Source organism: Oncorhynchus tshawytscha, unplaced genomic scaffold (genome assembly GCF_018296145.1).
Source record: "Oncorhynchus tshawytscha isolate Ot180627B unplaced genomic scaffold, Otsh_v2.0 Un_contig_11484_pilon_pilon, whole genome shotgun sequence".
In the NCBI taxonomy this organism is placed as follows: Eukaryota; Metazoa; Chordata; class Actinopteri; order Salmoniformes; family Salmonidae; genus Oncorhynchus; species Oncorhynchus tshawytscha.
The window spans coordinates 57,501-85,197 of record NW_024609013.1 but is presented as its reverse complement, the minus strand read 5'-3'; the positions used below and the strand labels follow the sequence as shown (position 1 = coordinate 85,197).

Below are 27,697 nucleotides of genomic sequence, written 5' to 3'. Positions count from 1 at the left end.
CCATCTTTCCCCACTGTCATCCCCTCTCTCCATCTTTCATCACTGTCATCCCCTCTCTCCATCTTTCCCCACTGTCATCCCCTCTCTCCATCTTTCCCCACTGTCATCCCCTCTCTCCATCTTTCCCCACTGTCACCCCCCTCTCTCCATCTTTCCCCACTGTCATCCCTCTCTCCATCTTTCCCCACTGTCACCCCCTCTCTCCATCTTTCCCCACTGTCACCCCCTCTCTCCATCTTTCCCCACTGTCATCCCCTCTCTCCATCTTTCCCCACTGTCACCCCCTCTCTCCATCTTTCCCCACTGTCACCCCCTCTCTCCATCTTTCCCCACTGTCACCCCCTCTCTCCATCTTTCCCCACTGTCACCCCCTCTCTCCATCTTTCCCCACTATAATCCCCTCTCTCCATCTTTCCCCACTGTCATCCCCTCTCTCCATCTTTCCCCACTGTCATCCCCTCTCTCCATCTTTCCCCACTGTCATCCCCTCTCTCCATCTTTCCCCACTGTCATCCCCTCTCCATCTTTCCCCACTGTCATCCCCTCTCTCCATCTTTCCCCACTGTCATCCCCTCTCTCCATCTTTCCCCAGTGTCATCCTCTCTCTCCATCTTTCCACAGTGTCATCCTCTCTCTCCATCTTTCCCCACTGTCACCCCCTCTCCATCTTTCCCCACTGTCACCCCCTCTCTCCATCTTTCCCCACTGTCACCCCCTCTCTCCATCTTTCCCCACTGTCACCCCCTCTCTCCATCTTTCCCCACTGTCACCCCCTCTCCATCTTTCCCCACTGTCACCCCCTCTCTCCATCTTTCCCCACTGTCACCCCCTCTCTCCATCTTTCCCCACTGTCATCCTCTCTCCATCTTTCCCCACTGTCACCCTCTCTCCATCTTTCCCCACTGTCACCCCCTCTCTCCATCTTTCCCCACTTTCATCCTCTCTCCATCTTTCCCCACTGTCACCCTCTCTCCCTCTTTCCCCACTGTCACCCCCTCTCTCCATCTTTCCCCACTGTCACCCCCTCTCTCTTTCCCCACTGTCATCCCCTCTCTCCATCTTTCCCCACTGTCATCCCCTCTCTCCATCTTTCCCCACTGTCATCCCCTCTCTCCATCTTTCCCCACTGTCATCCCCTCTCTCCATCTTTCCCCACTGTCATCCCCTCTCTCCATCTTTCCCCAGTGTCATCCTCTCTCTCCATCTTTCCCCAGTGTCATCCTCTCTCTCCATCTTTCCCCACTGTCACCCCCTCTCTCCATCTTTCCCCACTGTCACCCCCTCTCTCCATCTTTCCCCACTGTCACCCCTCTCTCCATCTTTCCCCACTGTCACCCCCTCTCTCCATCTTTCCCCACTGTCACCCCCTCTCCATCTTTCCCCACTGTCATCCCCTCTCTCCATCTTTCCCTACTGTCATCCCTTCTCTCCATCTTTCCCCACTGTCATCCCCTCTCCATCTTTCCCCACTGTCATCCCCTCTCTCCATCTTTCCCCACTGTCATCCCCTCTCTCCATCTTTCCCCACTGTCATCCCCTCTCTCCATCTTTCCCCACTGTCATCCCCTCTCTCCATCTTTCCCCACTGTCATCCCCTCTCTCCATCTTTCCCCACTGTCATCCCCTCTCCATCTTTCCCCACTGTCATCCCCTCTCTCCATCTTTCCCCACTGTCATCCCCTTTCTCCATCTTTCCCCACTGTCATCCCCTCTCTCCATCTTTCCCCACTGTCATCCCCTCTCTCCATCTTTCCCCACTGTCATCCCCTCTCTCCATCTTTCCCCAGTGTCATCCTCTCTCTCCATCTTTCCACAGTGTCATCCTCTCTCTCCATCTTTCCCCACTGTCACCCCCTCCCATCTTTCCCCACTGTCACCCCCTCTCTCCATCTTTCCCCACTGTCACCCCCTCTCTCCATCTTTCCCCACTGTCATCCTCTCTCCATCTTTCCCCACTGTCACCCTCTCTCCATCTTTCCCCACTGTCACCCCCTCTCTCCATCTTTCCCCACTTTCATCCTCTCTCCATCTTTCCCCACTGTCACCCTCTCTCCATCTTTCCCCACTGTCACCCCTCTCTCCATCTTTCCCCACTGTCACCCCCTCTCTCCCCACTGTCATCCCCTCTCTCCATCTTTCCCCACTGTCATCCCCTCTCTCCATATTTCCCCACTGTCATCCCCTCTCTCCATCTTTCTCCACTGTCATTCCCTCTCCATCTTTCCCCACTGTCATCCCCTCTCTCCATCTTTCCCCACTGTCATCCCCTCTCTCCATCTTTCCCCACTGTCATCCCCACTCTCCATCTTTCCCCACTGTCATCCCCTCTCTCCATCTTTCCCCACTGTCACCCCCTCTCTCCATCTTTCCCCACTGTCACCCCCTCTCTCCATCTTTCCCCACTGTCACCCTCTCTCCATCTTTCCCCACTGTCATCCCCTCTCTCCATCTTTCCCCACTGTCACCCCCTCTCTCCATCTTTCCCCACTTTCATCCTCTCTCCATCTTTCCCCACTGTCACCCTCTCTCCCTCCTTCCCCACTGTCACCCCCTCTCTCCATCTTTCCCCACTGTCACCCCCTCTCTCCCCACTGTCATCCCCTCTCTCCATCTTTCCCCACTGTCATCCCCTCTCTCCATATTTCCCCACTGTCATCCCCTCTCTCCATCTTTCCCCACTGTCATTCCCTCTCCATCTTTCCCCACTGTCATCCCCTCTCTCCATCTTTCCCCACTGTCATCCCCTCTCTCCATCTTTCCCCACTGTCATCCCCACTCTCCATCTTTCCCCACTGTCACTCCCTCTCTCCATCTTTCCCCACTGTCACCCCCTCTCTCCATCTTTCCCCACTGTCACCCCCTCTCTCCATCTTTCCCCACTGTCACCCCCTCTCTCCCCACTGTCATCCCCTCTCTCCATCTTTCCCCACTGTCATCCCCTCTCTCCATATTTCCCCACTGTCATCCCCTCTCTCCATCTTTCCCCACTGTCATTCCCTCTCCATCTTTCCCCACTGTCATCCTCTCTCCATCTTTCCCCACTGTCACCCTCTCTCCATCTTTCCCCACTGTCACCCCCTCTCTCCATCTTTCCCCACTTTCATCCTCTCTCCATATTTCCCCACTGTCATCCCCTCTCTCCATCTTTCCCCACTGTCATTCCCTCTCCATCTTTCCCCACTGTCACCCTCTCTCCCTCCTTCCCCACTGTCACCCCCTCTCTCCATCTTTCCCCACTGTCACCCCCTCTCTCCCCACTGTCATCCCCTCTCTCCATCTTTCCCCACTGTCATCCCCTCTCTCCATATTTACCCACTGTCATCCCCTCTCTCCATCTTTCCCCACTGTCATTCCCTCTCCATCTTTCCCCACTGTCATCCCCTCTCTCCATCTTTCCCCACTGTCATCCCCTCTCTCCATCTTTCCCCACTGTCATCCCCACTCTCCATCTTTCCCCACTGTCACCCCCTCTCTCCATCTTTCCCCACTGTCACCCCCTCTCTCCATCTTTCCCCACTGTCACCCCCTCTCTCCATCTTTCCCCACTGTCACCCCCTCTCTCCCCACTGTCATCCCCTCTCTCCATCTTTCCCCAATGTCATCCCCTCTCTCCATATTTCCCCACTGTCATCCCCTCTCTCCATCTTTCCCCACTGTCATTCCCTCTCCATCTTTCCCCACTGTCATCCTCTCTCCATCTTTCCCCACTGTCACCCTCTCTCCATCTTTCCCCACTGTCACCCCCTCTCCATCTTTCCCCACTTTCATCCTCTCTCCATCTTTCCCCACTGTCACCCTCTCTCCCTCTTTCCCCACTGTCACCCCCTCTCTCCATCTTTCCCCACTGTCACCCCCTCTCTCCCCACTGTCATCCCCTCTCTCCATCTTTCCCCACTGTCATCCCCTCTCTCCATATTTCCCCACTGTCATCCCCTCTCTCCATCTTTCCCCACTGTCATTCCCTCTCCATCTTTCCCCACTGTCATCCCCTCTCTCCATCTTTCCCCACTGTCATCCCCTCTCTCCATCTTTCCCCACTGTCACCCCCACTCTCCATCTTTCCCCACTGTCATCCCCTCTCTCCATCTTTCCCCACTGTCACCCCCTCTCTCCATCTTTCCCCACTGTCATCCCCACTCTCCATCTTTCCCCACTGTCATCCCCTCTCTCCATCTTTCCCCACTGTCACCCCCTCTCTCCATCTTTCCCCACTGTCACCATCTTTCCCCACTGTCACCCTCTCTCCATCTTTCCCCACTGTCATCCCCTCTCTCCATCTTTCCCCACTGTCACCCCCTCTCTCCATCTTTCCCCACTGTCATCCCTCTCTCCATCTTTCCCCACTGTCACCCTCTCTCCATCTTTCCCCACTGTCACCCCCTCTCTCCATCTTTCCCCACTTTCATCCTCTCTCCATCTTTCCCCACTGTCACCCCCTCTCTCCATCTTTCCCCACTGTCATCCCCACTCTCCATCTTTCCCCACTGTCATCCCCTCTCTCCATCTTTCCCCACTGTCACCCCCTCTCTCCATCTTTCCCCACTGTCACCATCTTTCCCCACTGTCACCCTCTCTCCATCTTTCCCCACTGTCATCCCCTCTCTCCATCTTTCCCCACTGTCACCCCCTCTCTCCATCTTTCCCCACTGTCATCCTCTCTCCATCTTTCCCCACTGTCACCCTCTCTCCATCTTTCCCCACTGTCACCCCCTCTCTCCATCTTTCCCCACTTTCATCCTCTCTCCATCTTTCCCCACTGTCACCCTCTCTCCCTCTTTCCCCACTGTCACCCCCTCTCTCCATCTTTCCCCACTGTCATCCTCTCTCCATCTTTCCCCACTGTCACCCCCTCTCTCCATCTTTCCCCACTGTCATCCCCTCTCTCCATCTTTCCCCACTGTCATCCCCTCTCTCCATCTTTCCCCACTGTCATCCCCTCTCTCCATCTTTCCCCACTGTCACCCCCTCTCTCCATCTTTCCCCACTGTCACCCCCTCTCTCCATCTTTCCCCACTGTCACCCCCTCTCTCCATCTTTCCCCACTGTCACCCCCTCTCTCCCCACTGTCATCCCCTCTCTCCATCTTTCCCCACTGTCATCCCCACTCTCCATCTTTCCCCACTGTCACCCCCTCTATCCATCTTTCCCCACTGTCATCCCCTCTCTCCATCTTTCCCCACTGTCATCCCCTCTCTCCATCTTTCCCCAGTGTCATCCTCTCCATCTTTCCCCACTGTCACCCCCTCTCCATCTTTCCCCACTGTCACCCCCTCTCTCCATCTTTCCCCACTGTCACCCCCTCTCTCCATCTTTCCCCACTGTCATCCTCTCTCCATCTTTCCCCACTGTCATCCTCTCTCCATCTTTCCCCACTGTCACCCCCTCTCTCCATCTTTCCCCACTGTCATCCCCTCTCTCCATCTTTCCCCACTGTCATCCCTCTCTCCATCTTTCCCCACTGTCACCCCCTCTCTCCATCTTTCCCCACTGTCATCCCCTCTCTCCATCTTTCCCCACTGTCACCCCCTCTCTCCATCTTTCCCTACTGTCACCCTCTCTCCATCTTTCCCCACTGTCACCCCCTCTCTCCATCTTTCCCCACTGTCACCCCCTCTCTCCATCTTTCCCCACTGTCATCCCCTCTCTCCATCTTTCCCCACTGTCACCCCCTCTCTCCATCTTTCCCCACTGTCATCCCCTCTCTCCATCTTTCCCCACTGTCATCCCCTCTCTCCATCTTTCCCCACTGTCATCCCCTCTCTCCATCTTTCCCCACTGTCATCCCCTCTCTCCATCTTTCCCCACTGTCATCCCCTCTCTCCATCTTTCCCCACTGTCACCCCCTCTCTCCATCTTTCCCCACTGTCATCCCCTCTCTCCATCTTTCCCCACTGTCATCCCCTCTCTCCATCTTTCCCCACTGTCATCCCCTCTCTCCATCTTTCCCCACTGTCATCCCCTCTCCATATTTCCCCACTGTCATCCCCTCTCTCCATCTTTCCCCACTGTCATTCCCTCTCCATCTTTCCCCACTGTCATCCCCTCTCTCCATCTTTCCCCACTGTCATCCCCTCTCCATCTTTCCCCACTGTCATCCCCACTCTCCATCTTTCCCCACTGTCACCCCCTCTCTCCATCTTTCCCCACTGTCATCCCCTCTCCATCTTTCCCCACTGTCATCCCCTCTCTCCATCTTTCCCCACTGTCATCCCCTCTCCATCTTTTCCCACTGTCATCCCCACTCTCTCAGTTAAATAAAGTCAGAAAAGACCTTAAAAACATTCACATTTGTACTTACATTCTTGAGAAGATCGGTGACGGAAGGTGAATCGCAGGTGACTTCGGTTCACGTCTTCAATCGGGATGGCAACCTTGAGGTTCAACAGTTAGACAGGAGACAGACAGCAAAATGAAACTCAATGCATCTCAAATTAAAGTGCATCTCAAATTACAACTTCATCTCAAATTAAAGTACACACATGTACATGTATACACACACACTCACAAAAACACAAGGATATAAGACAAACCTTGATGGTTTCAAACCAGCGTGGCTGTTTGATCTGGTAGTAGATGACAGACTTGTACTCCAAGATGCCCTCGTCTCCAGCACCAGGGAACATCACGTTCTGAAAGAGAGAGAGAGGGATAGAAAGGTGGAAATGGAGAATGAATTTTAATATAATAATAAATACCATTTAGGAGAAGCTTTAATCCAAAGCAACTTAAAGTTATCCGTACATTTTACATAAGTTTGGTCCTGGGAATCAAACCACTATACTGTAAAAGCCATGTTCTACTAACTGAACTACAGAGGACCATGTTCTACTAACTGAACTACAGAGGACCATGTCCTACTAACTGACCTACAGAGGACCATGTTCTTCTAACTGAACTACAGAGGACCATGTTCTACTAACTGAACTACAGAGGACCATGTCCTACTAACTGACCTACAGAGGACCATGTTCTACTAACTGACCTACAGAGGACCATGTTCTACTAACTGACCTACAGAGGACCATGTTCTACTAACTGAACTACAGGGGACCATGTTCTACTAACTGAACTACAGAGGACCATGTTCTACTAACTGAACTACAGAGGACCATGTTCTACTAACTGATCTACAGAGGACCATGTTCTACTAACTGACCTACAGAGGACCATGTTCTACTAACTGACCTACAGAGGACCATGTTCTACTAACTGAACTACAGAGGACCATGTTCTACTAACTGAACTACAGAGGACCATGTTCTACTAACTGACCTACAGAGGACCATGTTCTACTAACTGAACTACAGAGGACCATGTTCTACTAACTGAACTACAGAGGACCATGTTCTACTAACTGACCTACAGAGGACCATGTTTTACTAACTGACCTACAGAGGACCATGTTCTACTAACTGAACTACAGAGGACCATGTTCTACTAACTGAACTACAGAGGACCATGTTCTACTAACTGACCTACAGAGGACCATGTTCTACTAACTGACCTACAGAGGACCATGTTCTACTAACTGAACTACAGAGGACCAGGTTCTACTAACTGAACTACAGAGGACCATGTTCTACTAACTGACCTACAGAGGACCATGTTCTACTAACTGAACTACAGAGGACCAGGTTCTACTAACTGAACTACAGAGGACCATGTTCTACTAACTGACCTACAGAGGACCATGTTCTACTAACTGACCTACAGAGGACCATGTTCTACTAACTGACCTATAGAGGACCTGGGGCCAGTATCATCAGCTTAAGGCTGTGTTAATATAAAGCAGGAACTCCAGCCAGTCTGTCCACCAACCCAAGTCCCCAGAAGACACCCTGCTTAATTAGAAAGAAATTAGAAATTAAATATTAAACTGACCACTGCTGCTGCTGCGTGTGCGTGTGTGTGTGCGCACACGCGTGTGGTGTGTGTGTGTGTACACGTGTTGCTGGAGAGACCAGCTGGTGCTCCTGGTCCAGACAAGTCATTATCTTTCCCCAGTGGATCCCTGTGGTGGGTCATGGCCTCGCTGTAAACCACTATGCCCTACGTGGTGGGGGAGGGAGGGAGGGGAGTACGGGAGGAGAGGGAGGGAGGGAGGGGAGTACGGGAGGAGAGGGAGGAACGGGAGGGGAGTACGGGAGGAGAGGGAGGAACGCGAGGGAGGGAGGGAGGAACGGGAGGGAGGGGGAGGGGGAGGGAGGAACGGGAGGGGAGTATGGGAGGAACGGGAGGGGAGTATGGGAGGAACGGGAGGGAGGGGGGAGGGAGGGAGGGAGGGAGGGAGGGAGGGAGGGAGGGAGGGAGGGAGGGAGGGAGGGAGGGAGGGAGGGAGGGAGGGAGGGAGGGAGGGAGGGAGGGAGGGAGGGAGGGAGGAGGGAGGGACATTCAAATATGATTCTCTATCAACCAGGTCCGTGGTCCCTCAACCTCCTCCAGACACACACAAACACGTTACTTGCAAGAGTATTCATTTTTACAAAGACATAATATAAACATACAGCAGTAGGTCTCTATTAACAACCAAATGATGATCTGTGACATCGTAGCCTACCAGGATAGACCATGACATTCTGAATGTTAAGAAAACAACCATTTCATGACAGTTTTTATTCAAATGAGGTACCGGTAGCCTACACACGCCTAGTTGGTTGTTCTCGTCAGTCAGTCAGAAGAACCACAGTCAGAATAGAGATACCACAGTCAGTCAGAGGCAGCGCAGTCAGTCAGAGGCAGCGCAGTCAGTCAGAGGCACCGCAGTCAGTCAGAGGCACCGCAGTCAGTCAGAGGCACCGCAGTCAGTCAGAGGAACCGCAGTCAGTCAGAGGCACCGCAGTCAGTCAGAGGCACCGCAGTCAGTCAGAGGCACCGCAGTCAGTCAGAGGCACCGCAGTCAGTCAGAGGCACCGCAGTCAGTCAGAGGCACCGCAGTCAGTCAGAGGCACCGCAGTCAGTCAGAGGAACCGCAGTCAGTCAGAGGAACCGCAGACAGTCAGAGGAACCGCAGTCAGTCAGAGGAACCGCAGTCAGTCAGAGGAACCGCAGTCAGTCAGAGGCACCGCAGTCAGTCAGAGGCACCGAGGTCAGAGGCACCGCAGTCAGTCAGAGGCACCGCAGTCAGTCAGAGGCACCGCAGTCAGTCAGAGGCACCGCAGTCAGTCAGAGGCACCGCAGTCAGTCAGAGGCACCTCAGTCAGTCAGAGGCACCGCAGTCAGTCAGAGGCACCGCAGTCAGTCAGAGGCACCGCAGTCAGTCAGAGGCACCTCAGTCAGTGGCACCTCAGTCAGTCAGAGGCACCGCAGTCAGTCAGAGGCACCGCAGTCAGTCAGAGGCACCGCAGTCAGTCAGAGGCACCGCAGTCAGTCAGAGGCACCGCAGTCAGTCAGAGGCACCTCAGTCAGTCAGAGGCACCGCAGTCAGTCAGAGGCACCGCAGTCAGTCAGAGGCACCGCAGTCAGTCAGAGGCACCGCAGTCAGTCAGAGGCACCGCAGTCAGTCAGAGGCACCGCAGTCAGTCAGAGGCACCAGTCAGAGGCACCGCAGTCAGTCAGAGGCACCGCAGTCAGTCAGAGGCACCGCAGTCAGTCAGAGGCACCGCAGTCAGTCAGAGGCACCGCAGTCAGTCAGAGGCACCGCAGTCAGTCAGAGGAACCGCAGTCAGTCAGAGGAACCGCAGACAGTCAGAGGAACCGCAGTCAGTCAGAGGAACCGCAGTCAGTCAGAGGAACCGCAGTCAGTCAGAGGCACCGCAGTCAGTCAGAGGCACCGCAGTCAGTCAGAGGCACCGCAGTCAGTCAGAGGCACCGCAGTCAGTCAGAGGCACCGCAGTCAGTCAGAGGCACCGCAGTCAGTCAGAGGCACCTCAGTCAGTCAGAGGCACCGCAGTCAGTCAGAGGCACCGCAGTCAGTCAGAGGCACCGCAGTCAGTCAGAGGCACCGCAGTCAGTCAGAGGCACCGCAGTCAGTCAGAGGCACCTCAGTCAGTGGCACCTCAGTCAGTCAGAGGCACCGCAGTCAGTCAGAGGCACCGCAGTCAGTCAGAGGCACCGCAGTCAGTCAGAGGCACCGCAGTCAGTCAGAGGCACCGCAGTCAGTCAGAGGCACCTCAGTCAGTCAGAGGCACCGCAGTCAGTCAGAGGCACCGCAGTCAGTCAGAGGCACCGCAGTCAGTCAGAGGCACCGCAGTCAGTCAGAGGCACCGCAGTCAGTCAGAGGCACCGCAGTCAGTCAGAGGCACCGCAGTCAGTCAGAGGCACCGCAGTCAGTCAGAGGCAGCAGTCAATCAGAGGCACAGTCAGAGGCACCGCAGTCAGTCAGAGGCAGCGCAGTCAGTCAGAGGCAGCGCAGTCAGTCAGAGGCAGCGCAGTCAGTCAGAGGCAGCGCAGTCAGTCAGAGGCAGCGCAGTCAGTCAGAGGCAGCGCAGTCAGTCAGAGGCAGCGCAGTCAGTCAGAGGCAGCGCAGTCAGTCAGAGGCAGCGCAGTCAGTCAGAGGCAGCGCAGTCAGTCAGAGGCAGCGCAGTCAGTCAGAGGCAGCGCAGTCAGTCAGAGGCAGCGCAGTCAGTCAGAGGCAGCGCAGTCAGTCAGAGGCAGCGCAGTCAGTCAGAGGCAGCGCAGTCAGTCAGAGGCAGCGCAGTCAGTCAGAGGCAGCGCAGTCAGTCAGAGGCAGCGCAGTCAGTCAGAGGCACCGCAGTCAGTCAGAGGCACCGCAGTCAGTCAGAGGCACCGCAGTCAGTCAGAGGCACCGCAGTCAATCAGAGGCACCGCAGTCAATCAGAGGCACCGCAGTCAATCAGAGGCACCGCAGTCAATCAGAGGCACCGCAGTCAATCAGAGGCACCGCAGTCAATCAGAGGCACCACAGTCAGTCAGAGGCACCACAGTCAGTCAGAGGCACCACAGTCAGTCAGAGGCACCACAGTCAGTCAGAGGCACCACAGTCAGTCAGAGGCACCACAGTCAGTCAGAGGCACCACAGTCAGTCAGAGGCAGCACAGTCAGTCAGAGGCAGCACAGTCAGTCAGAGGCAGCACAGTCAGTCAGAGGCAGCACAGTCAGTCAGAGGCAGCACAGTCAGTCAGAGGCAGCACAGTCAGTCAGAGGCAGCACAGTCAGTCAGAGGCAGCACAGTCAGTCAGAGGCAGCACAGTCAGAGGCACCATGTGTAGCAAGGGGAATTAGGAGATTTATAAATCACTGATAAATGGAAATACAATGAAGTTGTCGTAGACAAGGACGGGGAATGTAGCAAAATATCCCCAATTAGCCTTGCAATGTTAGCTAGCTAGTTAGCTGGCTCATGTTAGCTAGCTAGTTAGCTGGCTCATGTTAGCTAGCTAGTTAGCTGGCTCATGTTAGCTAGCTAGTTAGCTGGCTCATGTAGCTAGCTTGTTTCTTTACATGGATTTGATGCAGTCAAGACGGGCGCTACCAAATGGTACGATAGATAACCTACGACAGCAAAAAGGTCGTCCTACAGCCGCAGGTGATCGTAACATTGTTTGTGGTGGTTGTGTTAATGTGTCGAGTTAACAACAGGGGGCAAGTTGACCTGGCATTGCTTCCTGTCCAGTGGGTAGAACAGAGGTGAAGAACAAGGCTGCTCAGGTAGTCTTCAAATGCCTGTCATTTCCTCTGTGCGAGAGGAGGAGAATGTAATTTCCTCTGCGAGAGGAGGAGAATGTCATTTCCTCTATGTGAGAGGAGGAGAATGTCATTGTATTGTGTGAGAGAGGAGGAGAATGTCATTGTATTGTGTGAGAGAGGAGGAGAATGTCGTTGTATTGTGTGAGAGGAGGAGAATGTCGTTGTATTGTGTGAGAGGAGGAGAATGTCATGTCCTCTGTGTGAGAGGAGGAGAATGTCATTTCCTCTGTGTGAGAGGAGGAGAATGTCATGTCCTCTGTGTGAGAGGAGGAGAATGTCATGTCCTCTGTGTGAGAGGAGGAGAATGTCGTTGTATTGTGTGAGAGGAGAATGTCGTTGTATTGTGTGAGAGGAGGAGAATGTCGTTGTATTGTGTGAGAGGAGGAGAATGTCCTTGTATTGTGTGAGAGAGGAGGAGAACGTCCTTGTATTGTGTGAGAGAGGAGGAGAACGTCCTTGTATTGTGTGAGAGAGGAGGAGAACGTCCTTGTATTGTGTGAGAGGAGGAGAATGTCATGTCCTCTGTGTGAGAGGAGGAGAATGTCATGTCCTCTGTGTGAGAGGAGGAGAATGTCATGTCCTCTGTGTGAGAGGAGGAGAATGTCATGTCCTCTGTGTGAGAGGAGGAGAATGTCATGTCCTCTGTGTGAGAGGAGGAGAATGTCATGTCCTCTGTGTGAGAGGAGGAGAATGTCATGTCCTCTGTGTGAGAGGAGGAGTCATGTCCTCTGTGTGATGTCATGTCCTCTGTGTGAGAGGAGGAGAATGTCATGTCCTCTGTGTGAGGAGGAGAATGTCATGTCCTCTGTGTGAGAGGAGGAGAATGTCATGTCCTCTGTGTGAGAGGAGGAGAATGTCATGTCCTCTGTGTGAGAGGAGGAGAATGTCATGTCCTCTGTGTGAGAGGAGGAGAATGTCATGTCCTCTGTGTGAGAGGAGGAGAATGTCATGTCCTCTGTGTGAGAGAGGAGGAGAATGTCATGTCCTCTGTGTGAGAGAGGAGGAGAATGTCATGTCCTCTGTGTGAGAGAGGAGGAGAATGTCATGTCCTCTGTGTGAGAGAGGAGGAGAATGTCATGTCCTCTGTGTGAGAGGAGGAGAATGTCGTTGTATTGTGTGAGAGGAGGAGAATGTCCTTGTATTGTGTGAGAGAGGAGGAGAACGTCCTTGTATTGTGTGAGAGAGGAGGAAAACGTCCTTGTATTGTGTGAGAGAGGAGGAGAATGTCATGTCCTCTGTGTGAGAGAGGAGGAGAATGTCGTTGTATTGTGTGAATATACAGCGACAAGGACAAGTATGTGAACCCTTTGGGATTACCTGGATTCATGCATAGATTAGTCACCAAATCTGATCATCTGGTCACAACAATAGACAAACACAACACACAACAACACTAATAACACACAACACACAACAACACTAATAACACACAACACACAACAACACTCATAACACACAACAACACTAATAACACACAACACACAACAACACTAATAACACACAACAACACTAATAACACACAACAACACTAATAACAACACAACAACACTAATAACAACACACAACACTAATAACACACAACAACACTAATAACACACAACACTAATAACACACAACACTAATAACACACAACAACACTAATAACACACAACAACACTAATAACACACAACAACACTAATAACACACAACAACACTAATAACACACAACAACACTAATAACACACAACAACACTAATAACACACAACAACACTAATAACACACAACAACACTAATAACACACAACAACACTAATAACACACAACAACACTAATAACACACAACAACACTAATAACACACAACAACACTAATAACACACAACAACACTAATAACACACAACAACACTAATAACACACAACAACACTAATAACACACAACAACACTAATAACACACAACAACACTAATAACACACAACAACACTAATCACACAACAACACTAATAACACAACACACAACACTAATAACACACAACAACACTAATAACACAACAACACTAATAACACACAACACACAACACTAATAACACACAACAACACTAATAACACACAACACACAACACTAATAACACACAACACACAACACTAATAACACACAACAACACTAATAACACACAACACACAAAAATACAAATTATGGTATTTTTCTTGTCTATATTGACATACTTTTTACAACCTACACTGTGAATGTTTAAATTATGTGAACCCCCCAAGGCTAATGACTTCTCCAAAAGATAATTGGAGTCAGGAGTCAGTTAACCTGGAGTCCAATCAATGAGATGAGATTGGAGATGTTGGTTAGAGTCAGGAGTGCCTAGAATCAATATAAAAATGTTGGTTAGAGCACTCACAAAATGTTAGTTTGCTGTTCACAAGAAGCATTGCCTGATGTGACCCAGGCCTCAAACAGAAGAGACCTCAGAAGACCTAAGATGAAGAATTGTTGACTTGCATAAAGCTGGAAAGGGTTACAAAAGTATCTCTAAAAGCCTTGATGTTCATCAGTCCACTAAGACCAAGTGTCTAAGACAAATTGTGGCCGTCCTGCAAACACGACTGCAAGAGCACAGCGCAGAATGTTCAATGAGGTTAAGAAGAATCCTAGAGTGTCAGCTAAAGACTTACAGAAATCTCTGGAACATGCTAACATCTCTGTTGACGAGACTACGATACATAAAACACTAAGGGATATGGTGTGGGGGGTCTGGGCTACAGGATATCAGACCCAGAGAGATGGGAGGGATATGGTGTGGGGGGTCTGGACTACAGGATATCAGACCCAGAGAGATGAGAGGGATATGGTGTGGGGGGTCTGGACTACAGGATATCAGACCCAGAGAGATGGGAGGGATATGGTGTGGGGTCTGGGCTGCAGGATATCAGACCCAGAGAGATGGGAGGGATATGGTGTGGGGGTCTGGGCTGCAGGAAAGCAGACCCAGAGAGATGGGAGGGATATGGTGTGGGGGTCTGGGCTACAGGATATCAGACCCAGAGAGATGGGAGGGATATGGTGTGGGGGTCTGGGCTACAGGATATCAGACCCAGAGAGATGGGAGGGATATGGTGTGGGGTCTGGGCTGCAGGAAAGCAGACCCAGAGAGATGGGAGGGATATGGTGTGGGGGTCTGGGCTGCAGGAAAGCAGACCCAGAGAGATGGGAGGGATATGGTGTGGGGGTCTGGGCTGCAGGAAAGCAGACCCAGAGAGATGGGAGGGATATGGTGTGGGGGGTCTGGGCTGCAGGAAAGCAGACCCAGAGAGATGGGAGGGATATGGTGTGGGGGTCTGGGCTGCAGGAAAGCAGACCCAGAGAGATGGGAGGGATATGGTGTGGGGTCTGGGCTGCAGGAAAGCAGACCCAGAGAGATGGGAGGGATATGGTGTGGGGGTCTGGACTACAGGATATCAGACCCAGAGAGATGGGAGGGATATGGTGTGGGGGTCTGGGCTACAGGATATCAGACCCAGAGAGATGGGAGGGATATGGTGTGGGGGTCTGGGCTACAGGATATCAGACCCAGAGAGATGGGAAGGATATGGTGTGAGACTGCCGAGCTCAGCCCAGACTATGGAAGAGATGTTAATGATTAGGCCCTAGCCTCTACTACCGAGAGCCCAGACTATGGAAGAGATGTTAATGATTAGGCCCTAGCCTCTACTACCGAGCTCACCCCAGACTCTGGAAGAGATGTTAATGATTAGGCCCTAGTCTCTACTGCCGAGCTCACCCCAGACTCTGGAAGAGACCCAGACTGAGAGCCCTGGGAAGAGACGTTAATGATTAGGCCTTAGTCTCTACTGGGCTCAGCCCTGACTCTGGAAGAGACGTTAATGATTAGGCCTAGTCTCTACTGCCCAGCTCAGCCCAGACTCTGGAAGAGACGTTAATGATTAGGCCTTAGTCTCTACTGCCGGGATCAGCCCAGACTCTGGAAGAGACGTTAATGATTAGGCCTAGTCTCTACTGCCGAGCTCAGCCCAGACACTGGAAGAGATGTTAATGATTAGGCCCTAGCCTCTACTACCGAGCTCACCCCAGACTCTGGAAGGGATGTTAATGATTAGGCCCTAGTCTCTACTGCCGAGCTCACCCCAGACTCTGGAAGAGACATTAATGATTAGGCCCTAGTCTCTACTGAGCTCACCCCAGACTCTGGAAGAGACGTTAATGATTAGGCCCTAGTCTCTACTGCCGAGCTCAGCCCAGACTCTGGAAGAGATGTTAATGATTAGGCCCTAGTCTCTACTGCCGAGCTCACCCCAGACTCTGGAAGAGACGTTAATGATTAGGCCCTAGTCTCTACTGCCGAGCTCAGCCCTGACTCTGGAAGAGACGTTAATGATTAGGCCTTAGTCTCTACTGCCGAGCTCACCCCAGACTCTGGAAGAGACGTTAATGATTAGGCCCTAGTCTCTACTGCCGGGATCAGCCCAGACTCTGGAAGAGACGTTAATGATTAGGCCCTAGTCTCTACTGCCGAGCTCAGCCCAGACACTGGAAGAGATGTTAATGATTAGGCCCTAGCCTCTACTACCGAGCTCACCCCAGACTCTGGAAGGGATGTTAATGATTAGGCCCTAGTCTCTACTGCCGAGCTCACCCCAGACTCTGGAAGAGACGTTAATGATTAGGCCCTAGTCTCTACTGCCGAGCTCACCCCAGACTCTGGAAGAGACGTTAATGATTAGGCCCTAGTCTCTACTGCCGAGCTCAGCCCAGACTCTGGAAGAGACGTTAATGATTAGGCCCTAGTCTCTACTGCCGAGCTCACCCCAGACTCTGGAAGAGACGTTAATGATTAGGCCCTAGTCTCTACTGCCGAGCTCAGCCCTGACTCTGGAAGAGATGTTAATGATTAGGCCCTAGTCTCTACTGCCGAGCTCACCCCAGACACTGGAAGAGATGTTAATGATTAGGCCCTAGTCTCTACTGCCGAGCTCAGCCCTGACTCTGGAAGAGAGGATGAAGATGATCAACATGATTATATGCAAATGAAGTACCTCTGAAGTGTAGCTGATTGAGATGGGTTGGGAGGAGCCTGCTGGCTAGCACTGTGTAACACTGGAGCATTGATGGGATGGGAGGAGCCTGCTGGCTAGCACTGTGTAACACTGTAGCATTGATGGGATGGGAGGAGCCTGCTGGCTAGCACTGTGTAACACTGGAGCATTGATGGGATGGGAGGAGCCTGCTGGCTAGCACTGTGTAACACTGTAGCATTGATGGGATGGGAGGAGCCTGCTGGCTAGCACTGTGTAACACTGGAGCATTGATGGGATGGGAGGAGCCTGCTGGCTAGCACTGTGTAACACTGGAGCATTGATGGGATGGGAGGAGCCTGCTGGCTAGCACTGTGTAACACTGTAGCATTGATGGGATGGGAGGAGCCTGCTGGCTAGCACTGTGTAACACTGTAGCATTGATGGGATGGGAGGAGCCTGCTGGCTAGCACTGTGTAACACTGTAGCATTGATGGGATGGGAGGAGCCTGCTGGCTAGCACTGTGTAACACTGGAGCACTGTGTAACACTGCAGCATTGATGGGATGGGAGGAGCCTGCTGGCTAGCACTGTGTAACACTGTAGCATTGATGGGATGGGAGGAGCCTGCTGGCTAGCACTGTGTAACACTGTAGCATTGATGGGATGGGAGGAGCCTGCTGGCTAGCACTGTGTAACACTGTAGCATTGATGGGATGGGAGGAGCCTGCTGGCTAGCACTGTGTAACACTGTAGCATTGATGGGATGGGAGGAGCCTGCTGGCTAGCACTGTGTAACACTGTAGCATTGATGGGATGGGAGGAGCCTGCTGGCTAGCACTGTGTAACACTGTAGCATTGATGGGATGGGAGGAGCCTGCATGATGGGATGGGAGCACTGTGTAACACTGTAGCATTGATGGGATGGGAGGAGCCTGCTGGCTAGCACTGTGTAACACTGTAGCATTGATGGGATGGGAGGAGCCTGCTGGCTAGCACTGTGTAACACTGTAGCATTGATGGGATGGGAGGAGCCTGCTGGCTAGCACTGTGTAACACTGTAGCATTGATGGGATGGGAGGAGCCTGCTGGCTAGCACTGTGTAACACTGTAGCATTGATGGGATGGGAGGAGCCTGCTGGCTAGCACTGTGTAACACTGTAGCATTGATGGGATGGGAGGAGCCTGCTGGCTAGCACTGTGTAACACTGTAGCATTGATGGGATGGGAGGAGCCTGCTGGCTAGCACTGTGTAACACTGTAGCATTGATGGGATGGGAGGAGCCTGCTGGCTAGCACTGTGTAACACTGTAGCATTGATGGGATGGGAGGAGCCTGCTGGCTAGCACTGTGTAACACTGTAGCATTGATGGGATGGGAGGAGCCTGCTGGCTAGCACTGTGTAACACTGTAGCATTGATGGGATGGGAGCCTGAGCCTGCTGGCTAGCACTGTGTAACACTGTAGCATTGATGGGATGGGAGGAGCCTGCTGGCTAGCACTGTGTAACACTGTAGCATTGATGGGATGGGAGGAGCCTGCTGGCTAGCACTGTGTAACACTGTAGCATTGATGGGATGGGAGGAGCCTGCTGGCTAGCACTGTGTAACACTGTAGCATTGATGGGATGGGAGGAGCCTGCTGGCTAGCACTGTGTAACACTGTAGCATTGATGGGATGGGAGGAGCCTGCTGGCTAGCACTGTGTAACACTGTAGCATTGATGGGATGGGAGGAGCCTGCTGGCTAGCACTGTGTAACACTGTAGCATTGATGGGATGGGAGGAGCCTGCTGGCTAGCACTGTGTAACACTGGAGCATTGATGGGATGGGAGGAGCCTGCTGGCTAGCACTGTGTAACACTGTAGCATTGATGGGATGGGAGGAGCCTGCTGGCCAGCACTGTGTAACACTGTAGCATTGATGGGATGGGAGGAGCCTGCTGGCTAGCACTGTGTAACACTGTAGCATTGATGGGATGGGAGGAGCCTGCTGACTAGCACTGTGTAACACTGTAGCATTGATGGGATGGGAGGAGCCTGCTGGCTAGCACTGTGTAACACTGTAGCATTGATGGGATGGGAGGAGCCTGCTGGCTAGCACTGTGTAACACTGTAGCATTGATGGGATGGGAGGAGCCTGCTGGCTAGCACTGTGTAACACTGTAGCATTGATGGGATGGGAGGAGCCTGCTGGCTAGCACTGTGTAACACTGTAGCATTGATGGGATGGGAGGAGCCTGCTGGCTAGCACTGTGTAACACTGTAGCATTGATGGGATGGGAGGAGCCTGCTGGCTAGCACTGTGTAACACTGTAGCATTGATGGGATGGGAGGAGCCTGCTGGCTAGCACTGTGTAACACTGTAGCATTGATGGGATGGGAGGAGCCTGCTGGCTAGCACTGTGTAACACTGGAGCATTGATGGGATGGGAGGAGCCTGCTGGCTAGCACTGTGTAACACTGTAGTGTTGGTAGTTTTACTATGTTACACACAGAGTGGACAAAACATTAGGAACACCTGCTCTTTCCATGACAGCCTGACCAGGTGAATCCAGGTGAAAGATATGATCCCTTATTGATGTCACTGATCCACTTCACTCAGTGTAGATGAAGAGGAGGAGACGGGTTAAAGAAGGATGGTCATTTGTCTGGCGTTCACGTATTTTTTTGAGAATTGATGGACTACAGTAAGCTGATAGCCAAGCATTGAGAAATAGCAGTCAGGTCTGGTCAGCATTCTTAAATCACAGGGTTTGGCTTTCCTCAGAGCTGAACTACAGCAGGTCAAACCTCTAGAAAACGGATCACGAGGTGGACAGAACTTTCCTCAGAGCTGAACTACAGCAGGTCAAACCTCTAGAAAATGGATCACGAGGTGGACAGAACTTTCCCAGAGCTGAACTACAGCAGGTCAAACCTCTAGAAAATGGATCACGAGGTGGACAGAACTTTCCCCAGAGAGAGCTGAACTACAGCAGGTCAAACCTCTAGAAAACAGACCACGAGGTGGACAGAACTTTCCCAAGAGCTCAACTACAGCAGGTCAAACCTCTAGAAAACGGACCACGAGGTGGACAGAACTTTCCTCAAAAAGCTGAACCAACATCCATTCGCAGTCAAACCTCCACTTTCCTTCCATCCCTGTGTGTGTGTGTGTGGACAGAAGTTTCTTTCCCCAGAGAGCTGAACTTGCAGCAGGTCAAACTCTCCCTGAACCAGGGACCACGAGATGGACAGAACGTCACCTGAGGGGAAACAAAACAGGCTTATGAGTACACACACACACCTCACTGACAAAGGGTCGTGTCCTGACTGTAGACCTGCATGCTGTACGTGGACCTCACTGACAAAGGGTCATGTCCTGACTGTAGACCTGCATGCTGAACGTGGACCTCACTGACAAAGGGTCAAACTGTAGACCTGCATGCTGAAAACGTGGACCTCACTGACAAAGGGTCGTGTCTAACTGTAGACCTGCATGCTGAACGGGACCTCACTGACAAAGGGTCGTGTCCTAACTGTAGACAGCTGAGACCTCACTGACAAAGGGTCCACTGTAGACCTGCATGCTGAACGTGGACCTCACTGACAAAGGGTCTGTCCAACTTTCCTTCATGCATCCTCACTGACAAAGGGTCGTGTGTAGACCTGCATGCTGAACGTGGACCTCACTGACAATACCTCATGCAGTTTCAAAGGGTTTCCGTCCTGCATGCTGAACGTGGACCTCACTGACAAAGGGTCGTGTCCTAATTCTGTAGACCTGCATGCTGAACGTGGACCTCACTGACAAAGGGTCGTGTCCTAACTGTAGACCTGCATGCTGAACGTGGACCTCACTGACAAAGGGTCGTGTCCTAACTGTAGACCTGCATGCTGAACGTGGACCTCACTGACAAAGGGTCGTGTCCTAACTGTAGACCTGCAAACTCCTCACTGACAAGGGTCGTGTCCTGACTGTAGACCTGCATGCTGAACGTGGACCTCACTGACAAAGGGTCATGTCCTAACTGTAGACCTGCATGCTGAACGTGGACCTCACTGACAACTGTAGACCTGCATGCTGAACGTGGACCTCACTGACAAAGGGTCGTGTCCTAACTGTAGACCTGCATGCTGAACGTGGACCTCACTGACAAAGGGTCGTGTCCTAACTGTAGACCTGCATGCTGAACGTGGACCTCACTGACAAAGGGTCGTGTCCTAACTGTAGACCTGCATGCTGAATGTGGACCTCACTGACAAAGGGTCGTGTCCTAACTGTAGACCTGCATGCTGTACGTGGACCTCACTGACAAAGGGTCGTGTCCCAATTTGGCCCCAAGTCAGACTAGGACCATATATAGAGTCTAACACCGGTGTGAATGTCACAGTGGAAAGAGGGCATGGTACTATCAATCAATCAAACACATGTATTTATAAAGCCCTTCTTACATCAGCTGATATCTCAAAGTGCTGTACAGAAACCCAGCCTAAAACCCCAAACAGCAAGCAATGCAGGTGTAGAAGCACGGTGGCTAGGAAAAACTCCCTAGAAAGGCCAGAACTCTAGGAAGAAACCTAGAGAGGAACCAGGCTATGAGGGGTGGCCAGTCCTCTTCTGGCTGTGCCGGGTGGAGATTATAGCAGAATATGGCCAATATGTTCAAATGTTCATAAATGACCAGCAGGGTCAAATAATAATAATCACAGTGGTTGTAGAGGGTGCAACAGGTCAGCACCTCAAGAGTAAATGTCCGTTCAGCGTTAGAGACAGTAGGTGTGGTAGAGAGGGAGAAAACTACCTGGCCTGACGATATCTGAATGGATCATGATGCTACCTGGTATGACGATATCTGAATGGATCATGATGCTACCTGGTATGACGATCTCTGAATGGATCATGATGCTACCTGGTATGACGATCTCTGAATGGATCATGATGCTACCTGGTATGACGATCTCTGAATGGATCATGATGCTACCTGGTATGACGATCTCTGAATGGATCATGATGCTACCTGGTATGACGATCTCTGAATGGATCATGATGCTACCTGGTATGATGATCTCTGAATGGATCATGATGCTACCTGGCTGATGATCTCCGGGAAGCCATCTGAGGGGCCTGGATCTGTGGATATGGTCAGCCAGTTGAGAAGTCACCCCAGACCTGGGAACAGGATATCACCCGGTTATCAGTCAAATCAAGCAGTTTCAGAGTCACCAACAGACCTGGGAACAGGGAGGGAGGGGAGTAGAGACCGTTGGAAGCTACTACCAACATTAAGGAAGCTACTACCAACATATGACGATCTCAACAGACCTGGGAACAGGGAGGGAGGGACTAGAGAGACCGTTGTTAAGGAAGCTACTACCAACATATGACGATCTCAACAGACCTGGGAACAGGGAGGGAGGGACTAGAGACCGTTGTTAAGGAAGCTACTACCAACATATGACGATCTCAACAGACCTGGGAACAGACCAGGGAGGGACTAGAGACCGTTGTTAAGGAAGCTACTACCAACATATGGATCTCAACAGACCTGGGAACAGGGAGGGGGAGGGACTAGAGACCGTTGTTAGGGAGGGAGGGAAGCCGTTGTTAAGGAAGCTACCAACATATGACGATCTCAACAGACCTGGGAACAGGGAGGGAGGGACTAGAGACCGTTGTTAAGGAAGCTACTACCAACATATGACGATCTCAACAGACCTGGGAACAGGGAGGGAGGGACTAGAGACCGTTGTTAAGGAAGCTACTACCAACATATGACGATCTCAACAGACCTGGGAACAGGGAGGGAGGGAGTAGAGACCGTTGTTAAGGAAGCTACTACCAACATATGACGATCTCAACAGACCTGGGAACAGGGAGGGAGGGAGTAGAGACCGTTGTTAAGGAAGCTACTACCAACATATGACGATCTCAACAGACCTGGGAACAGGGAGGGAGGGACTAGAGACCGTTGTTAAGGAAGCTACTACCAACATATGACGATCTCAACAGACCTGGGAACAGGGAGGGAGGGACTAGAGACCGTTGTTAAGGAAGCTACTACCAACATATGACGATCTCAACAGACCTGGGAACAGGGAGGGAGGGACTAGAGACCGTTGTTAAGGAAGCTACTACCAACATATGACGATCTCAACAGACCTGGGAACAGGGAGGGAGGGACTAGAGACCGTTGTTAAGGAAGCTACTACCAACATATGACGATCTCAACAGACCTGGGAACAGGGAGGGAGGGACTAGAGACCGTTGTTAAGGAAGCTACTACCAACATATGACGATCTCAACAGACCTGGGAACAGGGAGGGAGGGACTAGAGACCGTTGTTAAGGAAGCTACTACCAACATATGACTATCTCAGTGGGAACCTCCAGTCGGTATGACAACCAAGACTAATTGCCGGAGGTCAAGGAGTCTAAATTTGTCAGCTGGAGACAAGTCACACAATGTTTTCTACTTCAGGAAAATGACCCTTCCGAGTTTATGAAGAGGTGTTTCTATGGTAACTAAACATAGTTTTACAGTGTTCCACATATAAAACCTGAAAACATCCTGCAGTTAATTCTGTTCATCTGGTCAGTGTGTAACTGCTTCCTTCAGGTAATATGGGTCATATCAGACACAACATTTACATCGTTCTGAAACACAACACAGAGCTGGAACATCCTGTGGTCATTTGGCCTGTAGACCGAGGTTGCATCCCAATTGGCCCCCCTAATCCCTATGGAATAGGCAATTGCGCCCCCCCTTATTCCCTATGAAGTGCACTACTTTTGACCAGGGCCCGTAGTTCACTATGTATGAAAAAGAGGTGACGTTTGAAACACAGTCAGAGAGACAGTGGGACCTGTCAACAGAGGAGGTCAGTCTGTCTGAGGGTCTGTCTCCTCTTAAACCAAATGGACCAATATGTGGTGATGATATACTGGGTCTGGAGTGATGATATACTGGGTCTGTAGCTCACGGCACAAAACCTCATTACTACAGAACTGTCTTTAATTGGTTCATGTTGCATAGGCTTATGTTATTTAAAGTCAAAACGTCTGAGAGGTAGATCTGGGCTTGAATTTTGACTCAGAAAGGGAACAGCCAGCCCTCCCTCTCCTCTCCTCTCCTCTCCTCTCCTCTCCTCTCTCCTCTCCTCTCCTCTCCTCTCCCCTCCTCCTCTCCTCCCTCCTCCTCTCCTCTCCTCTCCTCTCCTCTCCCTCCTCTCTCCTCTCCTCTGACTGTTGAAAGGTCCATAATAAAGGCTGTGTATCTCCTTGGCGACACACACACACACACACACACACACACACAACACCTACCTACACACAGACACCGCTGAGTCCTCACTGTGCTCTGTGTATCTCCTTGGCGACACACACACACACCTACCCACACACACACACACGACTGAGTCCTCACTGTGCTCTGTGTATCTCCTTGGCGACACACACAACACCTACCCACACACACACACACACAGACACCGCTGAGTCCTCACTGTGCTCTGTGTATGTCCTTGGCAACACACACACACACACAACACCTAGCCACCCACACACACCGCTGAGTCCTCACTGTGCTCTGTGTGATTCCTTGACCAGGGATGACCGAGTGGATCTGACCTCTACTTCATTCAACATGACAACACCACAGCGGCTGTTCTCCTCCCTCTACAAAACCCTCTTCAGGTGGTCTGGGGTCTAAAGCCATTCAACATGACAACACCACAGAGGCTGTTCTCCTCCCTCTACAAAACCCTCTTCAGGTGGTCTGGGGTCTAAAGCCATTCAACATGACAACACCACAGAGGCTGTTCTCCTCCCTCTACAAAACCCTCTTCAGGTGGTCTGGGGTCTAAAGCCATTCAACATGACAACACCACAGAGGCTGTTCTCCTCCCTCTACAAAACCCTCCTTCAGGTGGTCTGGGGTCTACCATTCACATGACCACACAGAGGCTGTTCTCCTCCCTCTACAAAACCCTCTTCAGGTGGTCTGGGGTCTAAAGCCATTCAACATGACAACACCACAGAGGCTGTTCTCCTTCTACAAAACCCTCTTCAGGTGGTCTGGGGTCTAAAGCCATTCAACATGACAACACCACAGAGGCTGTTCTCCTCCTTCTACAAAACCCTCTTCAGGTGGTCTGGGTTCTACTAAAGCATGACATGTCAATCCAAGAGCTGTTACTAACACATGTACAGTATTGGAAAATGGCCCGTCGCCCCGTCGTCAGGCCCCGGGCCCGTCGCCCGTCGCCAGGCCCCGGGCCCGCCGCCCCGTCGTCCAGGCCCCGGGCCCGTCGCCCGTCGTCAGGCCCGGGCCCGCCCCGGCGTCGGCCCGTCCAGTCAGGCCCGTCGCCCGTCGTCAGGCCCCGTCGCCCCGCCGTCAGGGCCCGTCGCCCCGTCTTCAGGCCCCGGGCCCGCGCCCGTCTTCAGGCCCCGGGGCCCGTCGCCCCGTCTTCAGGGGCCCCGTCGCCCCGTCTTCAGGCCCCGGGGCCCCGTCGCCCCGTCTTCAGGCCCCGGGGCCCCGTCGCCCCGTCTTCAGGCCCCGGGGCCCCGTCGCCCCGTCTTCAGGCCCCGGGGCCCCGTCGCCCCGTCTTCAGGCCCCGGGGGCCCGTCGCCCCGTCTTCAGGCCCCGGGGCCCGTCGCCCCGTCTTCAGGCCCCGGGGCCCGTCGCCCCGTCTTCAGGCCCCGGGGCCCGTCGCCCCGTCTTCAGGCCCCGGGGCCCGTCGCCCCGTCGTCAGGCCCCGGGGCCCGTCGCCCCGTCGTCAGGCCCCGGGGCCCGTCGCCCTCGTTCGCCCGTCGTCAGGCCCCGGGGCCCGTCGCCCCGTCGTCAGGCCCCGGGGCCCGTCGCCCCGTCGTCAGGCCCCGGGGCCCGTCGCCCTTTCAGGCCCCGGGGCCCGTCCCCCCGGGGCCCGTCGCCCGTCGTCAGGCCCCGGGGCCCGTCGTCAGGCCCGGGGCCCGTCGCCCCGTCGTCAGGCCCCGGGGCCCGTCGCCCCGTCGTCAGGCCCCGGGGCCCGTCGCCCCGGGCCCGTCGCCCCGTAGTCAGACCCCGGGCCCGTCGTCCCTTAGTCAGACCCCGGGCCAGTCGTCCCTTAGTCAGACCCCGGGCCCGTCGTCCTTTAGTCAGACCCCGGGCCCGTCGTCCTTTAGTCAGACCCCGGGCCCGTCGTCCTTTAGTCAGACCCCAGGCCCGTCGTCCTTTAGTCAGACCCCAGGCCCGTCATCCTTTAGTCAGACCCCAGGCCCGTTTAGTCAGACCCCAGGCCCGTCGTCCTTTAGTCAGACCCCAGGCCTGTCGTCCTTTAGTCAGACCCCAGGCCCGTCATCCTTTAGTCAGAACCCAGGCCTGTCGTCCTTTAGTCAGACCCCAGGCCCGTCGTCCTTTAGTCAGACCCCAGGCCCGTCGTCCTTTAGTCAGACCCCAGGCCCGTCGTCCCTTTAGTCAGACCCCAAGCCTGTCGTCCTTTAGTCAGACCCCAAGCCTGTCGTCCTTTAGTCAGACCCCAAGCCTGTCCTCCCTTTAGTCAGACCCCAAGCCTGTATTCCTTTAGTCAGACCCCAAGCCTGTCGTCCCTTTAGTCAGACCCGGTATTCCGTCGTCCTTTAGTCAGACCCCAGGCCCGTCGTCCTTTAGTCAGACCCCAGGCCCGTCATCCTTTAGTCAGACCCCAGGCCCGTTTAGTCAGACCCCAGGCCCGTCGTCCTTTAGTCAGACCCCAGGCCCGTCGTCCTTTAGTCAGACCCCAGGCCTGTATCTGTCAGACCCCAGGCCCGTCGTCCTTAGTCAGACCCCAGGCCCGTCATCCTGTCGTCCTTTAGTCAGACCCCAGGCCTGTCATCCTTTAGTCAGACCCCAGGCCCGTCGTCCTTATCATTCCCTTTAGTCAGACCCCAAGCCTGCACAGTAAGCCTGTTAAAAGGCCTGTCATATCATTCCTCCCTGCACAGTAACTTTAAAATGTTCTTTGTGATTGGCCTCCTTATTCCAAATACCTCATACTGTATTCTATATCATACTGTATTCTATATCATACTGTATTCTGTATCATACTGTATTCTATATCGTACTGTATTCTGTATCGTACTGTATTCTATATCATACTGTATTCTATATCATACTGTATTCTATATCATACTGTATTCTATATCATACTGTATTCTATATCATACTGTATTCTGTATCGTACTGTATTCTATATCATACTGTATTCATATCATACTGTATTCTATATCATACTGTATTCTATATCATACTGTATTCTATATCATACTGTATTCTGTATCATACTGTATTCTGTATCATACTGTATTCTGTATCATACTGTATTCTATATCATACTGTATTCTATATCATACTGTATTCTATATCATACAGTAACGTCACCCAACAGAACCTCCCTGCCCTCTCACAGTACCACTCCAAGCATCTCACCCCCCACCTCCCTGTACATTAACTTTACCTTGTCCCTTGTGGTTGACCTCCTTGGCGGCGATGACCTTGTTGATGACGGTCTGGAGAAAGTCGCTCTCCCCCGCCACCCTGGTTGAAAAACGGGAGATGTTCAGTTGCCTGTGGCGAAGCACAGCATCATCCAACGCTAGCCTGTAGTAGGCACATGACAGGAACAACACCAGAGAGAGAGGAGAGGAGAGGAGGAGAGGAGGGCAGAGGAGAGAGCAGAGGAGAGGAGAGTAGAGGAGAGAGGAGAGTAGGGCAGAGAGAGAGGAGAGAGCAGAGAGAGGGAGAGAGGAGAGAGAGGAGGGCAGAAAGAGCAGAGAGAGAGCAGAGGAGAGGAGAGAGAGAGAGGAGAGGAGAGGAGAGAAAGAGGGAGAGAGAGAGCAGAGAGAGGAGGAGAGAGAGAGGAGAGAGAGGAGAGAGGAGAGGAGGAGAGGAGAGGAGGAGAGAGAGAGGAGGAGAGGAGAGGAGAAGAGGGAGAGAGAGAGCAGAGGAGGAGGAGAGAGAGCAGAGGAGAGGAGGAGAAGAGAGAGCAGAGGGAGAGGAGAGAGCAGAGAGCAGGAGAGAGAGCAGAGAGCAGGAG

At 52.7% G+C, this 27,697-nt stretch overlaps 1 protein-coding gene across 1 annotated transcript in view; it reads right to left on the bottom strand.

Annotated features, from left to right (window-relative positions):
• Nucleotides 1–27,697, bottom strand: part of LOC121844115 (dedicator of cytokinesis protein 1-like) — a 73,008-nt gene that overhangs the window by 9,985 nt on the left and 35,326 nt on the right. The window contains exons 11-18 of the mRNA XM_042314006.1: nt 27,090–27,198; nt 26,326–26,413; nt 25,538–25,856; nt 24,879–25,085; nt 21,524–21,819; nt 19,857–19,912; nt 6,531–6,698; nt 6,299–6,371 (exon numbers count right to left, since the gene is read on the bottom strand). Of these exons, the coding sequence (XP_042169940.1) occupies nt 6,299–6,371; nt 6,531–6,698; nt 19,857–19,912; nt 21,524–21,819; nt 24,879–25,085; nt 25,538–25,856; nt 26,326–26,413; nt 27,090–27,198 (1,316 nt within the window). The remainder of the gene's footprint in view (nt 1–6,298; nt 6,372–6,530; nt 6,699–19,856; nt 19,913–21,523; nt 21,820–24,878; nt 25,086–25,537; nt 25,857–26,325; nt 26,414–27,089; nt 27,199–27,697) is intronic.